We start from the raw sequence: 14655 nt of genomic DNA, 5'->3' as shown, positions 1-14655 counted from the left end.
AATAATTTTCAATATTTTTAAATATAATTAAAAACAATTTTTACTTTTGTAATTATAATAAAAATAATTTTTTTTTTATTATAGAAAAAGTGAACACATTATGTTAACATGTGTGTTCCACTAAAGTATATATATATATATATATATATATATATATATATATATATATATATATATATATTATTTTTATTTGTAATTATAATGTGATTATATTTTATTTTTGTAATATATTTTATTAATGAAAAATATAAGAAAAGATTGAATTATAATTTTTAGTTATAAAATGATATAATTTATTTATAAATAGGAGGAAAAGTTAAAACTATAATTACAGTAATAAGAAACATAAAATCTGATTTAAAGAGAAAGGTAAAACATTGATTTGATTCTTAGATACTTAATTTTTATATTTAATTCAGACAAGAATTTAATAAAATAAATGGTAGCAGATTGAACACCCCTAAGAAGGAAAAGAAAAAACAAAAACAAAAACAGTGAAACACACATGAGGGAAAGGAGGGAAACAAATATGGCGCGAACTCTCCCGCTCTAAGCCTTTGTTTTTATGTTACATCTCGCAGCTTCCACTGTGTCTGTCTCCGCCAAGATCCATCACTTCACACAGTTCACACCATGCAACACTTTCACCCAAAACCTTCCGTCTCTTCCCAAGCAAAGTTCGGCAAGAAACGCGGTAACTACAACTGCGGCCGCTGCGGTCTCCCTAAAAAGGGCCATATCTGCACCGTCAGTACCCCTGTCACCTCCTCTTCCGCCACCCCTTGCAACTCTTCCCTCTCCGTGGCGGCATCTGCTCCTTCCTCTGTCTCTGCCGCTCGCTGCCCTCCTCTCCGCCCGCGTCGCGCTCTCTCCTTCGATGACGAAGAACCCGACGGTCTCGATCCATCGGAGTCCACCGCCGTGTGGCCCCAGGGCGATGATCTGGATTCGTCTGGATTGCCGGGGAATGTCCTTTGGGACGTGTTAAAGAGGCTCCCGCCGTCGGGACTCTTAACGGCGGCAAAGGTGTCCAGAGGCTGGAGGGATATGACGAAGAGATTGTGGAAGGCGGCTGAAGAGTTAAGACTTAGGGTTCGGGCGAGTGTTCAGGTGGGTTTCGTGGCGTCGATGTTGCAGAAGTGTCCAGGGATTGTGAACCTCTCTCTTGTAATGGAAAGGTCCGGATTCTTTTTATTTCTTTAACTTATCCGATAATGAAAATAATGAAAATGAACAGTGTAATTTGAAACATGGATTCCTTTATGTCTGCACTGAGTTGCAAGATGTTTTGGAATCCATAAGATGCGATTTGATTATGGAGAAGAAAAGGTCAGTTCCGAAGAACACGATACTATAATTTGGACAAGGATCTGATAAAAAGACTACCTTGCTTATGATTCCCAGGATACAAAATAATTTGTATTGAATTCGGATTTTAACGGTAAACTATGGCCCTTGATCTTGCAGTGACCTGGATTCCACGATGCTGGCTTGCATTGCATTTTCGTGCCCTAATTTGACATTTTTGGAGATTTCGGTTTCTGATTCTGCAGTCAATCGAATCACTGGGTATTTTTCACGTTCTTACCTTTTTATTTGTATGTACTTTTTTTTTCAAGCTGTTGAACACCAGAGTTTGCAGCTTGTGTAAGGTGAAGTTTTACATGTCAACACGTGATTCTGGCTTGGTTCAACGAGACAAAATTCTTTATTCGAATTCTAGTTAGGGTTTTGGAATGTCAGATTGAGGGTTTTTATTAAAGTTAACAATTGCACCTAATAATTGCAGATTTGGTATTATTATTGGATTGATTGATTAGGTAAGTTTGTCTTTCCAAATCTTTGAGGTCCTTTTGTTTATAGATTTTGGTTGATCTAGAGGAGTGACATTCAAAGAAATAATATAAAAACTAAGCTTTACATACATTTGAGAACGATAGTTTTGAGAGGTAACAAAACAGGCTATAAACAATTTGTAGTAGTATTGAAATATGCAAACTTAACCAGAGGATACTACTTTTTACTGATTAACTTTGCCTGGCGTGCAACTTTAACTCTGCAGGAGTGAGTTAGGTCGATTTGTTGCTGATAAAAAGAGCCTCAAAAGCCTTAAGATGGAAGGTTGTTCTAGCCTTGGAGGCTTCGTTCTTTGTTCTTCTAGTCTTTCTACCATTTGGCTGTCCGATCTGTACTCTCATTCTAAGATGGTAATATTACTTTTCTATCTTTTAATTCTGTGCGATTTGTTAAATTTCTGAATTTGATATATCCCTTTGATCTTAGCTTCGGAGTGAACTCTGGTTACTAATAGGTGCTCTGAATTGGTAGGTTTTTAATTGTCCTCAGTTGAGGGAGATTTCATTGAAGTTTTCTCATCGAGAAAAGGGCAGTACTGATCTTGCAACCATGGTTGAAGGTTGGGGAAGAAGTTGCCCCAGGTTGCAAAACATACGTATATATTCAGTGCAGCTTTCTCATACTGCGGTGCTCGCTCTTACTGCTGCTCAGCTAAGGTTTGTTTAAGTCTAGGATTGGTGTCCTCCTTTTTGAATTGTGCAAGGGGATTTAAGCTTTACCATAATCCATATAGCCGTCAATGTTAATGTCAACTTAAGTTTGTACTAGCTAGGCATGCATAGAATGAGCATAGGTTTATTTCATTTGTAGTTGTTGTCACGATTTTTGCATTATAAACATATATAATTACTATTTTTTATGAAATATATATTTTTGTTTTCCTAACAGTTTCTTTAATAAGCAACCACTATTTATAGGAGCTATTGCCATCCTCATTTACTTTTTGTTTTGTTATATGCGATGAATCACTAGCACTTTTACCTGTTTCATATGGCAATGTGTCAGATACTAAGAATTTTGGATATTTCACTGGTACATATTTGTTAAGTATCTCGCACCGCTTAAAGAAATGTATGAGAATCTAGTAGCTAGCTACATGCAAGGTATAGAAACATGTATATTATAAAAACATTGAAGCACTACTCCAATAGTAACTCCCCTCAAGAAAGGAATGAGCATGGTACTATTCCTATTCGTAGAGAATAGGAAGTAATTTATGATGACAGTGATTTGTAATTTTTATTTATTTCTTAGTCATGTACTAATGTCTAGAACTGGTTTTAATTTGAATTTGCAAAATTAGAATTATGTATTTATTTATTTATGTGTTTTATAAATTTTTATAGATATTTAAAGACATCGTATGCAAATTAATTTGCTATACTTTTTTACAGTAATCATACTGTCATATCAGGCATGTATGATATTGATAGATGTATGGTATCTATGCGTCATTGGTTATATTTGAAATTTGAATGGGTGTTGCAATATTTGGCTTGATGTTTTGTTGGTTCTGTTAATTAGGGGGCTGCGAATGCTTTCACTTGTTTCTGGATCTGATGTTACTGATGCATCTGTTGCTGCCATTGCCTCAAGCTATCCAAATCTGGAATTGCTTGATCTCAGTGGGTATGTGTTCTTCCATTCTGGTTTCCTTCAATGTCCTGAAAATATGCATGTCTTAGAAAATGGAAAAGATTAAAGGTCTGTTGCAATTCGATACAGTACATTTTATATAGTAGTGGAAAATCCAGATCAGTACTGCATGCTTTATGAGTGGGCGCGTGACCAAAATAGATTCTCTTCAGCCAACTGCAGTCTTTAGCCTAATACAGCGGTTTTTCTAAAACTCTACAATCACCGGTCAATTAGTTGCTAGATTGGTTATTGTTAATGGAGAATGATTAATGTTACGATATAAAGTAGCCTTTAGATTGATCAATGTTTTTGAAATTAGTCTATTGACATAGAAGTGGTTAATGTTATTGGATACTGAGTATCTGATTGTGTTCTGTTTTAACGGTTTAACTTATATAACAGATCCAGCGTCAGTGACAGTGGCATTAGCATGATTTGCAATGTGTTCTCTGAAACATTGACAAGACTCCTTCTAGCTCTTTGCCCTAATGTGACTTCAAGTAATCACTGTTTTATACTCAACTGATTTACTAACTTTCATTTGGTTTATTTCTACCTTAACTGCTTTATCTTACGTTTCAGGTGGCATTCAGTTTGCTACTGCTCAATTGCCACATCTTGAAATTATGGACTGTGGCATGACAATATGTGAACCGGATTCTGACAATTCAATTGCCGATGAAAATAACCACCACAAACTACAGAAGACTTCTATTACTAATGTACACCTTACAAACCAAAAGCTAATCATCAAACACAGCTGTTTAAAGAAACTTAGTTTATGGGGATGTTCAGGCTTGGATGTAAGTTTTATTTCACTGCCCAAGTTTATTGAGCATGTTAGTTTCTCACGCTTCTAATATTTGGAATTTTTTATTTTGAATTAATATACAGGCCTTATATTTAAACTGCACTCAGCTCAAGGATCTGAATTTAAATTCTTGTACAAATTTACACCCAGGTAGTATTTTCACACTCGTTCTATGGCCATTATCAGCTGAAAAATTGATGCAACATTACGGATTTTTTCCTTAAATAGTTGTTTCATCCTTTTTCACCATTTTTTTACAGAGAGACTGCTGCTTCAGTGCCCTAGTTTAGAAAACGTGCATGCATCTGGCTGTCAGGACATGTTAGTAGGGGCTATCCAAAGTCAGGTATCGAAACAGTTCACATATTTTCTTCCTATTTTTATAGTTCTATAGGCCTTTTAAGATGGAAGCTTCAGTTGTCAGTAAATGTGAAGAAATAAATTCCCTTAGTTAATGAACAAAACATGTTTACCTGGGTTTTTGGAATTCTTCATGTTCTAACTCAAATGTACCTTTGCATTCGTGGTTGTGATTTGTTTGCAGGTTTGCAATGCTTTCACTGATTTGGAAAACCCTTCACCTTGTAAGCGTTTACCCGATGGCTCCAAAAGGGTTCGGGTCCCTCATTTAGTCAATACTGAGGTAAAGCTAAAAGAAGTATCAAATCATGTTTTAGAATAATTTGGTGTCATTTGTTATTCTTCTAAATAGACGAATTGTAAGCATGTTAGTAGTAACTAGGAAGCTATCTCCGTAACCCACCGTGGCCAGTGGCTTTTTGTCACGTTCCGCAAAGTCATTCGTTTCTTTTCATTATTCCACATTACCTCAACTTGGTGTTCATATTTCTAACATAATTTACACAATTTTTTAAAAATGTGCAGTTGGCCGATGAAGAAACGAAGCGAAGTAGAAAGAAGAGACGACTTTGTAACGTGCTCCTGGATTGAGAAGACATGATATAGATGAATAAAATTGAGTCCAGATTACTGTTAACGCCTTGTATGTTATTTATACTCTACTAGGCACCAAACAGTTCGAATATGGTTCTTGAATTTGTCCCTATGTTAACATAGAATGCAATAATTGTCTTTTCACACAAGCTGTCTTACATTATGATTACTCACCTCAGGTCTGTCATTCTGTTCCGTGAATTTTTTCAAATAAAATTACCCACAAATTTATTGATCTGGAGCTGCTGCCAATGTAGTCGTGTTAATCGATCTCTCTGTCTCACACACACATATATTAGTTTCCTTCACATAATCAAATCAGGCTGGAATTCAATATGCAGGTATAATGTACAAGTTTTAGAGCAAAAGAAATATAATATTATAATACCATTTGGAAGCAAAATCGTGGAGTATATAGTTGTGTTCAGTTTCAAGATACTGTAATTAAATGAGTATCTACTAATGCGAACATTTGAATATTAGTTTCATATGAGAGGGTTAATGATCTGTTGGTTTGAATAGAATTACTTAGATTCAAGTGATATACAATGATGGTTCGAATTTAAATTCCTTTTTGTACCTTCTCAAATGAGCTCATTTACACCTTAGACTTTGATAAATATAACAGTCTGAATAATTTAAACTTAAATAAATCGTGAAGCCTTGTTTTATTCACTTTATTTTGACATTTAGTTCCTATAATTTTGGTAGTCCACTCAGTTTTTTATTTGTCCTTATAACGTGTTCATTTGTTTCTTTTGGATTCTATTTAAAGAGTAATTAAGAATGAAAAGCTATTATAGGAATTGTAAGAGAAGTATTATACAAAAACTTAAATTAAATAACAAGATCCAAAGTATTATTTTTTTAAGAATTGAAAGTCGAGTATTTGTTAGGAACCAAAAAAAATATGTATTTCGGGAACTAAAAACGTATTTGAGTTTATTTTTATCTTTATAATATAAGGTTATTTTTTATTTTAATATTAAATTTTGATAATTATTTTATTTAGTTTCATTTGGTTTGTACCGTACTATTTAAAATATAATGTTTTTTATTATTATAAATAATAATACTACTTAAAGTTAGAAAAAATTGTACAATAAGTTAATAAAAAAATTGTATAATTTAAATTATATCAGAAGGATGAGTTTTTAAATTTTGTTGAGATTAAAATCAAATTATATTATTATGTACTAGTTGACAAACCCAAAATAATAATTTTAAGTTGACTAAAGTAACTAAACACCATTAACAAGATTAACAAGATCGAACTCGAGCCATCATCGCGATAAGTAAAGATACATACAACTATACTACGCAGATTAAATGTTCACTCCCTCAAACAAAAAGTATATTACTTATTTATAATTCTAAAACAATAATTTTAAGGAGAAAAACTGAAAAAGGTAAATAAAACGCCGCTGCCGGGGATCGAACCCGGGTCGTCCGCGTGACAGGCGGAAATACTTACCACTATACTACAACGACTTGATATTTACTTTTTCGAAATTAGGATTTAAATAAAATTCTAAAATAATAATAATTTTAAGGTGAAAAAACTGGAAAAGATAAATAAAACGCCGTTGCCGGGGATCGAACCCGGGTCGTCCGCGTGACAGGCGGAAATACTTACCACTATACTACAACGACTTGATGTCTTTTCTTCCAAACCCAAATTATATTAGTTAGTTATAATGAAGCACTCATATAATGGACGTAGTGTCAGTGCCATACAGTTGAAGGCGTTTGAAATCCGGGTAAAAATGGAAGCAACTTTCTCTTCAACGACGGGAAGAGGGTACTGGAATAAGGCTCGTGCTTTGGCAGGTATGCTTCTATGTAATCCTTGTACGATTCTGATTTCGCAACCGAAATTTCGCATCACATTCCCTCCTCGTTTTACTCTACCCGCGCACTACTTCAATCTTCCTTCTTATTTCGCTTCTCGCAGAACCGTTGCTCCTGAGAGTTGTGGAGAATCGCGATCGGAATCCGTCTTCACTGTCCATCGCGCGCTCTAGCAAGTTTGTGCAGCTGTCACTTCGAACGAGGAAGAGTTCTCTCTTTAAGGTTCAGAATTCTATTTTGTAATAGAAATTCTGAAATATACCACCAAAACGATTTGCAAATGAGAATTGATTTATTAAATCGAATTTTCATGTCATTTCAACATAATACGTTTGTTTGTTGGAGATTTCAAACGCACATAAGTTTTCATTAGAGTGTTGGCGCTGCATGCCTTGTTAATATGTTTGGTACCGTTATTTGCTCTGCCAGGTTTTATCCGCTGAAAAGGAACAAATTCACGTTGTAGAGGGAAGGTATAACGTCTTTCGTGTTGTATATTTTGATGTGTTTTTAATCTTCGTATGTACTTTTTTCTTTCATCCACTTGCAAATATAACATGAATATATGATATAAATGTGTAGCTCATTTGTGGGGTATGGTTACGGATATTTACATTCATGAGCAAATTTTGGTAATCATTGAAGGGAAATGTCGGAACTCAGAACATAGAATTCAACTTACGTGATATTGCTAGTAAAGTATAATTGAATGATCGACATTGATTCCGTGTCCTTATTTTCTCGTTAACAAAGAACCGTAGTTATTCAAAAGCAGTCTTTAATGATAAAAGTTGTTTATTCATCAAGCTCTCCATCATGTTCTCTTGCATATTCTTCATGCTTGTTGAGCTTGAATTACAATATACAGAGCAGTTGATTTCTCAGGGATAAAAGCTTTGGTGGACCCGTAAAAAGCAGTACACGAAAATGAACATAGCATTGAAATTTGGCTACATAGCTTTTTTGTGGTAGAAAAAGCTACTAATAGATTGTCTGAATTAAGTTTATTTTTGTTTCTTCTGGTTCTTGTACTATGCAGTTGTGTTGATGAGTTATATGATGCATTGGTTGCACGTCTTCTGCCTTCGGTGTTACTGTCATCAAATCCTAATGACAAGTAAGTTATTGTTTGTGGAGTCACAAAACAAAGGTTATTCTGAGTAATGCTGCCATAGTATAGAATGTAATTTTCCTTTGCAGAATGATGTATATCCTCTACCATGGTGTACAGGGGCATAAAATGTGTATTCTCCTATGTGCTAAATACATTGTGTCACATCCTATGTGCGAAGTACATTGATGGTTGTTGTGTATTATCAGTACTATTTATTCACTGCATGATTTTGAAGTAATATGTGACTGTCACAGCTAAACTGTCATTTTTATCTTAAACTTTAACCACTGAATCACCAAATTCTGTCGTGAAAGCCTTGGTTAAATTGTGCAAACTGCTATATTACTTATCTGCATGCCATTCTTTATGTGTCTCCTACTATCCAATATTTGGAAATTTATTTATGATATCAAATCTAGTGAAATGGTTACAGCTCCTCCCTTTACACCTTTTTTTTAGGTTGCGGGGGTGAGAGTGGTGAGGTTAGTGAAGTAGAAGATATAATCAAGCATCAAATAATTACGCTGTCCTTTTGTGTCCTCATATTTTAATCATGTTGGTCATGCTTTGTGTGATACTTGCATAGGCTTTTAGTTGGCCTGGCTGGTCCTCCAGGTGCTGGAAAGAGCACTCTAGGACATGAAGTAGCCGGACGCATAAACAAAATTTGGCTAGAGAAAGGTTCTTCCTTTGACTCTAAGGTGCAACCTCCAGATGTTGCAATTGTCGTTCCCATGGATGGCTTTCATCTTTATCGTTCTGAACTAGATGCAATGGAGGTAAGTGTCCTTCTGATGCTCAGCATTTTTTTTTTTGCTATCCATATGAAATTTTATACTAGATTCATTTCATTGATCTTAGTGATGATCTAGAGTTGACTAGTTAGCATACAATCGAATCAGTTGTACTTGAAAGTGCAATAAGTGCGTGACCTGTTGTCATTTTCCATTTGACAAAGTATTCAAAAGGTTGGGATATGCACATGCCATGTATTCTTTTTATTGATCTTTTTCCTTTGAGATTGAATTGATGCTACTTTCACATTATTGAAGATTAGACCATAAATTAGTCACCTTTCCAAAAAAATAAAAATAAAAGTTGTAGAGTGAACTACATGTAGTAAACTGTATAAATACCTCTGAAGTGAGATCTTTATTTACTGTCAATGGCATGAGGAATCATAATTCTGACATTCTAAGTGATTTTTTGATAATAGAATCCTGAGGAAGCACATGCCAGAAGGGGAGGTATGGTACTTTTATATTACTCATTATAATTCCGGAAATGCTATTTCATCAGAAAATCATTGATCTTTCAATTGGTATATCAGCTCCCTGGACATTCAATCCATTGCGGCTACTCACATGTCTCAAGAATCTAAGAATTGATGTAAGATTTATTATTATTAACTTCTAAGCTTTAGCGGTATTATTATCAGCAGGATTGGAAACTTTAGAATTGGTTCATGGCCATAACCTTTTTCTAGCTCAAATTATGCGGGCGACTTCTGTGGGAAAACTGGGATACACAGAAAGAACAGTTAGCATCTATGGATTGACATGATGGAGTTCTTATCTCTTTTGTTCTTTTGCATTTTGGTGAAACAAAATCTTCAGGGATCAGTTTATGTACCATCGTTTGACCATGGTGTTGGGGACCCAGTGGAAGATGATATCTTTGTGAACCTTCAGTGAGTATTTTAACATTAAGATGTGGTCATTCTAATAATTTGACACATTATAATTATTTATTGAACAAGTGGAAATGATGAAATATAAATATTTAAAGCTAACCCAGAGAAATTGTCGTCATTAATGAGGTTAGAAGATAAAGTTTGACAGGGAATAATCAGATTTTCCACCGGATGATATGATTGTGTCTTATGTTTTAATTGGTTACTAAATCCACTGTCTTTAAAACTCTGACCAAGATACAGTAAATATTTTTTAAATAGAAAATCCTGGTATCACAATGAAAATTTACATGTTTAAGAATTTTCTGTTGAGTAATGTACCAAATATAATTCAACTTTATGCTAATTTAATACATGTATAACAATTCTGACAGATTAAGCCCCGGGCAGACATTGGTTTCAATAGTTTGGTTCGTTATAATACCGATATAATGAACAATTCTAAAGTGAGGTTTTTCTGTAAGGCAATAATATCTTGTATTGCGAGGTTTTTCTGTAAGACTTGTATTCTTATTTCTTTGCTTATCTCCAAATCCCCAATTAGCTGTCTTTTCAAAAATCAGGGTTATTGATTTAAAAGTTGTTGCTACTTGCTACATGTCTGCTTATTTTGGATATGTTGATATATACTGCATGAATATATATTTTGTTTTATATTTTTCATTTGTTTAGGCACAAGGTTGTTATTGTAGAAGGTAACTATTTACTCTTGGAAGATGGGGTATGGAAGGAGATATCATCTTTGTTTGACGAGAAATGGCAAGTATTGATTTTACCAAGGCACATGTCTTCGTATACTTCCTGTTGATCTTTATAGTTTTGAAGGTTGTACTTTAAGCTGATGAAATTCAGCCGAGCCAGTGACATACTGCTTAAAAATTCTTCTTGTGAAAGAGAATTGTATGTTACTGAACAACATATTCAGCCGATCATTAATTGTGCTTGTCTCATGCATGTCATTATTGTTACTAGCTAGATCTTTGGTTTCCGAAACCCATGAAGACACAGACGCCTTGGGGTAGAAATAAACGCATTGATTCACTTCGAGGCTCATATCTCGATTATTTCTTCTATAAATCCAATATTTAGCTTTGAGAGTGTATTTGTCTGATAAAAAACTATGTATTATTATACTCTTTTGTCGTTTTGGTTGCTTTTTTCTCATTCTGCAGTACAGTATGTATTATTTACCAAATATATGCACATGTGTCTTTAGACCTGTACTGAAAGCAAAGAATGTACAGCTTTGTTTGGAATCTAGTGTATTCTGACATAGCAGAGTATTATTATCTTGGTATGACTATTTGCCTTTCTAGTTGCACCATTTGTTTAAAGAGTTTACTAAAATCTCAAACTAGCGAATTCTAGTCCCAGTCACTGGTTTATGTTGTTCATTTTCCTGCATTTTGTTTCATATCTACATAACCTATAAGACTGGGGCGGGTGGTTTATGTTGTAGAATAGAATGACAGTTGGGCAATTGCAAGATCTGTAGAAAATGGCTTTACATGAATCAAGAAAGATGCAACCTAATCTGATAGCGATTTCTGCTTTTTAACTTAAGAGAATTGTCAAGGGTATCCCTTTTTGTAATTTGGTCGTTCCAATTCTTTTCTAGGTTTATTGATATTGACATTGACAAAGCTATGCAGCGAGTTTTAAAGAGGCATATTTCAACTGGTATTTACCGTGTACTTTTCCCCAATGTGTATCAGTTTCCTCCCTAAGGAAGACATTTGAATTTACTTGTGATTTGTGTCTCCTTCTCCATCTATAGGCAAATCTCCAGACATTGCTAAACAACGGGTAAACTACTCATCTTGTAACTTGTGATATTAGTTATTCTGATTATCTGCCCAGTTGGCACTGAGTGACACACTTGCATGCATCACTAAATCTCATGATGCAGATAGACAACAACGACAGGCTCAATGCAGAACTTATAATGAAGTCCAAGAAAAATGCTGATATAGTTATCAAGTCAGTTGATTTCTGAAGAATCTGTTTGCGCCAAGTCAATCCTGTGGAGAGTATTATAACCTCAGAAGGGATGTCTTTAATAAAATAATTTATTTTGTGAATTTTCAGAGTCAAACAAACTGATTTTTTTTTTAATTATTATTATACAACAAATTTTAGTGCATTTTTAGTTTTTTTTTTCTCAGCTTTACTAAAATTATCTTGTTAACTGTTCCTAAAAATTATCCCCAGCTTACCTGACATTTTTTGGCAGTGGGTCCATGTACTTACTAGACATGACATGAAAGCCACTGCTGGCTCTGATTTTAGGTGTGTCGGGGGATCCCAAGTCACTGCACTCGTTTTCTGTCCTTTCAACTAAAAATATAACCTGTCAACGAAAAAATAAAAATAAATAAAATTTGAGAAAGAATGTTAACTTTGTTTTTAATGTATATGGTTCCCTGTATGTATTGTTTACCATCTGACTTTTACTACTACATCCTTACTGCTACTGCTACTTGGCACTACCAGAGGCCACGACAATACTGATTTATATACACGCCCAATTGTAACAATGAACACTTTAGCTTGTAAACATATAAATTTAGATAAATAGTTGGTTTCCTATTGTAGCTATGAACACTTTAGCTTGTAAGCATATATTTTAAGATAAATAGTCAGTTTAGTATAATAAGTATTAATATATTTTATTTTTAATATAATAAAAATTTATAATTTAAATACAAAACTTTTAATTTTATTATTTAAAATTCTGTTAATAGTTAATGTAATGAACACATACCTGGTCTTTTAATAAATGTCATACATGTTTGTTAAGGAAAAAAATTAACCATAATTTGTAATTAACTTTAAAAGAATTTTGAAAGCATTTATCAAATTTTTTTTCATCGATAAATAACAAATGTTAGTTGTTAGTATTTTATTGATATGAGAAATTAAATCAACAATATCTCATCCTCTTTCAACTTGTGTTATTGTGTAATGTTGTCTGTTATCACGGGTTAATGCCATCCTTGATACCATTGTTGGTGTCGTCAATGTTGATTTCAAGTTCTCTGATTTCTTTATACATTTATTTTTTCTAGCATTACTCAATTTTTTTTCTTCTTTTTCACTTAATAATTATTTTTTGAAAAAAATTTATAATTTATTTTTTAGTAACCACAATGGTCATCTTTGTTATAGCAGAAAATGTTTCCTCATAATCCATACCATATTCTTAGGTATATCTTTTAGTAACTACTCTAGCTTTGTACCTTTCAATTGAGCTATCTGTTTTTATCTAGATTTTGTATACCTAATAAGATCCAACAAGACGTTTTCTTGGTGGTAACGAAACTAGATCTCATGTATGAGTGTGATGTAGAGCAATAAGTTCCTCAACCATATCATTATGTCAAAGTGGAACACAAACAACCTCTTTATAGGATGAATGCCCATGAAGATGATGAATGGAGGCAATAAAAGCAGCAAATGAACCATAATAAAAGGAATAAACAAAATTTGGTAGTTGAGTAAACTTACGATTATGACTAGGTTGAACATATGACAGAGGAACCACAACTTCAGGAGATGATTGAGCATGTGTAGTAGGGAAATTAACAGGTAAAACCTCTGGTGCAATGTCTATAATTGGTGCTAATACAGGTTCTAAAGTTGGTAAGGTAGTACGTGTAGTGTCATCAATATCAAAAGGATAAGTTTTAATGACATCCAAAACCATATCGTTTTTGAATAAAGCATGTACATCTAAAAACACGCAAAACAGAGTAATCAGGTGTATGACCATATAATTTTCTAAAAGTAGGCAAACCAAAATTATTTGAAGTCGGAATCTGATTCGCAACATGAGTTGCTGTAAGAATAGCTTCCCTCAGAAGATACTTGGAATATCAACAGATAATAAGAATGATGTTGAAGTCTCAGCAAAATGACGATGTTTTCTTTTAACAACGCCAATTTATTGAGAAGTATGAAGGAAAAAGGTTTGATGTATAGTTCCATTAGAGGCAAATAAAGTGGTAAAATTATTAGAAGTGTATTCACCCCCAAGTCACAACGAAAGGTTTTGATGGTAGTAGAGTGTTAGCTCTTTACAAGAGCATTAAAATTTTTAAAAATTGTGAGATAATCATACCGACATTTCATAAGATAGATCCAAGTGAGAAACGAGTAAAATCATACATGAAAGAGACATAATATCTAGAACTTCCTTTGGTGGATACAGGAGAAAGTCCTCACACATCAGAATGCATAAGATCAAAAGAAGAAGAAATACTTTTATTAGAAGGTATAGCAGGAAATTTTGTCAGTTTACAACCACTGCAATCAGAAATATCATAACTATCCAAAGTACCCAAGACTCCCGTAGAATCTAGAAACTTTAAATAAGATGCAGAAACATGACCCAAACGAGAATGCCACAAATAAAAAATGTGAAGAAGAAGATGACAAACAAAATGAAGATAAATTCATACTAGAGGCTGCAACAATTGACTCCTTGAACTGATTCAAGACATAGAGTCCACCTTGCCTATGGCCTATCTCAATCACCTTTTGAGATGTGCGGTCCTGTACAAAACATTCAAATGAAGTGAAATACACATTATATCCAAAATCACAAATGTTTCCAACAGAAGCAAAATTCATAACAAGACCATGTATATAATAAACATCAGACAAATACAAAGATGATGTGGCAATGGTACTAATACCAGATAATGGATCGATTCACCGTTAGCAGTTGTAATTGAC

At 33.8% G+C, this 14655-nt stretch overlaps 2 protein-coding genes and 2 non-coding genes across 6 annotated transcripts; 2 read left to right on the top strand and 2 right to left on the bottom strand.

The window, feature by feature from the left end:
- The first annotated feature begins 500 nt into the window (after nucleotides 1-500).
- LOC114177242 (F-box/LRR-repeat protein 17-like) lies at nucleotides 501-5497 on the top strand. Its single transcript, XM_028062518.2, has 11 exons — nucleotides 501-1178; nucleotides 1468-1569; nucleotides 2063-2207; nucleotides 2329-2513; nucleotides 3382-3486; nucleotides 3898-3995; nucleotides 4078-4298; nucleotides 4390-4456; nucleotides 4567-4652; nucleotides 4851-4949; nucleotides 5192-5497. Exons 1-11 carry the CDS (start codon nucleotides 634-636, stop codon nucleotides 5255-5257), a joined length of 1719 nt encoding a protein of 572 aa, XP_027918319.2. The 5' UTR covers nucleotides 501-633; the 3' UTR covers nucleotides 5258-5497.
- A 1182-nt stretch (nucleotides 5498-6679) lies between these two features.
- On the bottom strand, nucleotides 6680-6751 carry TRNAD-GUC (transfer RNA aspartic acid (anticodon GUC)). The gene has a single exon. It is a non-coding gene; the product is annotated as a tRNA-Asp (tRNA).
- A 90-nt stretch (nucleotides 6752-6841) lies between these two features.
- TRNAD-GUC (transfer RNA aspartic acid (anticodon GUC)) lies at nucleotides 6842-6913 on the bottom strand. The gene has a single exon. It is a non-coding gene; the product is annotated as a tRNA-Asp (tRNA).
- A 19-nt stretch (nucleotides 6914-6932) lies between these two features.
- Nucleotides 6933-12061, top strand: LOC114191416 (P-loop containing nucleoside triphosphate hydrolases superfamily protein). 3 transcript variants are annotated; one of them, XM_028080591.2, is made up of 12 exons: nucleotides 6933-7090; nucleotides 7215-7333; nucleotides 7541-7584; nucleotides 8151-8228; nucleotides 8812-9004; nucleotides 9442-9472; nucleotides 9556-9614; nucleotides 9842-9915; nucleotides 10591-10677; nucleotides 11537-11598; nucleotides 11696-11724; nucleotides 11828-12061. In XM_028080591.2, the coding sequence occupies exons 1-12, from the start codon at nucleotides 6958-6960 to the stop codon at nucleotides 11912-11914; spliced, it is 996 nt and encodes a 331-aa protein (XP_027936392.1). In that variant the 5' UTR covers nucleotides 6933-6957; the 3' UTR covers nucleotides 11915-12061. The 3 variants fall into 3 exon arrangements, 2 of the variants coding, with proteins under 2 accessions (XP_027936392.1, XP_027936399.1); XR_003605936.2 differs by lacking the exon at nucleotides 11537-11598 and having other exon boundaries at nucleotides 11634-11724; XM_028080598.2 differs by lacking the exon at nucleotides 10591-10677.
- The last annotated feature ends 2594 nt before the right edge of the window (nucleotides 12062-14655 follow it).

This window comes from Vigna unguiculata, chromosome 1, assembly GCF_037176805.1.
Source record: "Vigna unguiculata cultivar grain cowpea cultivar isolate G323 ecotype 2 chromosome 1, ASM3717680v1, whole genome shotgun sequence".
Lineage (NCBI taxonomy): Eukaryota > Viridiplantae > Streptophyta > Magnoliopsida > Fabales > Fabaceae > Vigna > Vigna unguiculata.
The sequence above is the reverse complement of the archived record's forward strand: the minus strand, read 5'-3'. Positions and strand labels throughout refer to the sequence as shown.